The sequence below is a fragment of the Trichinella spiralis genome (assembly GCF_000181795.1).
Source record: "Trichinella spiralis strain ISS 195 chromosome Unknown Scfld5852, whole genome shotgun sequence".
Taxonomy (NCBI): Eukaryota; Metazoa; Nematoda; class Enoplea; order Trichinellida; family Trichinellidae; genus Trichinella; species Trichinella spiralis.
This window is the reverse complement of record NW_003532791.1, coordinates 1-1,803: the sequence shown is the minus strand read 5'-3', so window position 1 is coordinate 1,803 and position 1,803 is coordinate 1. Positions and strand designations below refer to the sequence as shown.

Here is a 1,803-nt window from a genome sequence, read left to right as displayed (position 1 = left end):
GGCAAAAAGAAATGCAGGGTTTGGGCGAAATCTGTCCAGTAGTTGTGGAATCAGATTGCCGCTAATGTGTGCCGCTGATGAGATTGCCGTGTTATTAATGCGTATTTATTTGAATGCCCGATATATATTCTCGCAAGTTTCATTGCTTGGATATCTGCTTTTATGTATTTTTGACAACTTTACGTTTTAGAAATAAAGAATTTTCCATTTCAGTGATGATTTCCTTTTGCTAAACGGGCACATTACGTCGTATGAATGAAAATATTTCCCAGTGGAATGGAATTATAGTTTATTAACAAAATACAAGAACAGCACACACTTCGTCCGTTATTACTACTGCCGTGTTATACGCTATAATAAGTAGAGAAATTAGTTTTGGCACTAAAAACAGTTGAGCAAGCATAAATAATAATTAATTGAAATAAATTTAATGGAAATAATTTTTAATTAATGGAAAAATTTCCACATTTTTGAACAAAGACTTTTCAATTCAGTTTGTCTGCTTTTTATTTTTTGCAATTTTTTCTACTGTATGTGAACCTGCATTTTTTAATCGTACAGTACATATATGTATATTTGTTTGCCTTGATATTTTTTTTGGCAACTGTGAAATGTCTGCATCAACTGAAGAATTTACAAATAGTGTTAATTGTAATTTATCGTTTGGTTGCATCAAACGTTTGCGCGTGAGAAACTTCATGTGTCATAGAGATATCGACTTGGAATTCGGAGAACGCGTCAATTTTATTATTGGAGTTAATGGAAGTGAGTATATTGTTGTAAAATCAAAAAATACTATTTTAAGTTATGTAACTTTATTGATTAAATTGTTTGTTTGATTGTATATTGCTTAAAAGTGAGATGAAGCTAATTGGTGTTATTGTGTTTTGTTTTCAGAATGCGTTTGAGAAAAATTTCAGTTTTAATTTTAATTTTAATTTTCAGGTGGAAAGAGCGCTTTGCTTTCTGCAGTTATGGTTGCTCTGGGTTGCAGAGCAGTCGACACCAGTCGTGGCTCAAATTTGTCCGACTACGTGAAAGAGGGCGAATCATTCGCGATGGTCGAAATTACACTGTGCAACAGTGGTGTTCAAAGCTATCAGAGTGATGTTTACGGGGACTGTATTATTGTGCGTCGACGAATTGGTGCGAACGGATCTTCTCGGTACTCAATTTGCAACAGCAATGGTGAGCTTGTGGGATTTTTGTTTTTGAATTGGTTGACCAATGCTTTTACTGTTAGGTAATGTTGTATGCAGAAAGTATGCAACTCTTCGGTTAATTTTGAGCAAAATGAACATCCAACCGATGAATCCTGCAATGATCTTAACTCAAGATTTTTCTCGCAATTTTCTCAGTGTCGTCGACGGGAAAAAACTGTATTCCGTGAGCTTTGTATTTGTATTATTTTCAACTTTTTCATTGTAATGTTATCTTTTGTAGTTTTTATTATTTTTTAACTTTCATGTTGCTACTGTAATTATTGTTTAATTTGTGAAGTATCGATTTTGTTTTCATCACTACTGCTAGTGTATACTTGTCTATTTTATCAAATCAGAAATTCAACTTTTTAATTTTGTACTTTTCCATAATTTTTTAATTGATTGTTTAGCAACAATGGTTTATTTTTTGTAGTTTTTCAATCGATGTACAATGTTGGATCAGGTGAAATCATTTCATCAATCTACATTGCAAGCTATTGCAGAATCCGAACCCCTGAGGGAAAAAAAGAATAAAGTATTTCGATGAATAGGGTTTATTTATTTATTGCTTTTAATTGAAGCATGTTTGTTTATTAATTTT

At 32.4% G+C, this 1,803-nt stretch overlaps 1 protein-coding gene across 1 annotated transcript; it reads left to right on the top strand.

Annotated features, from left to right (window-relative positions):
• The first annotated feature begins 611 nt into the window (after nucleotides 1-611).
• On the top strand, nucleotides 612-1,428 carry Tsp_15022 (putative RecF/RecN/SMC N domain protein). Its single transcript, XM_003366527.1, has 3 exons — nucleotides 612-765; nucleotides 946-1,188; nucleotides 1,244-1,428. Exons 1-3 carry the CDS (start codon nucleotides 612-614, stop codon nucleotides 1,426-1,428), a joined length of 582 nt encoding a protein of 193 aa, XP_003366575.1.
• Nucleotides 1,429-1,803: the final 375 nt, after the last annotated feature.

Excerpts from the sequence above, each read along its gene's own strand:
- Tsp_15022 (XM_003366527.1), top strand. The coding sequence starts at position 612 with ATGTCTGCATCAACTGAAGAATTTACAAATAGTGTTAATTGTAATTTA. Across the intron at positions 766-945 it reads TATTATTGGAGTTAATGGAA|GTGGAAAGAGCGCTTTGCTT; the intron begins GTGAGTATATTG and ends TTTAATTTTCAG. Across the intron at positions 1,189-1,243 it reads CTCAATTTGCAACAGCAATG|GTAATGTTGTATGCAGAAAG; the intron begins GTGAGCTTGTGG and ends TTTTACTGTTAG.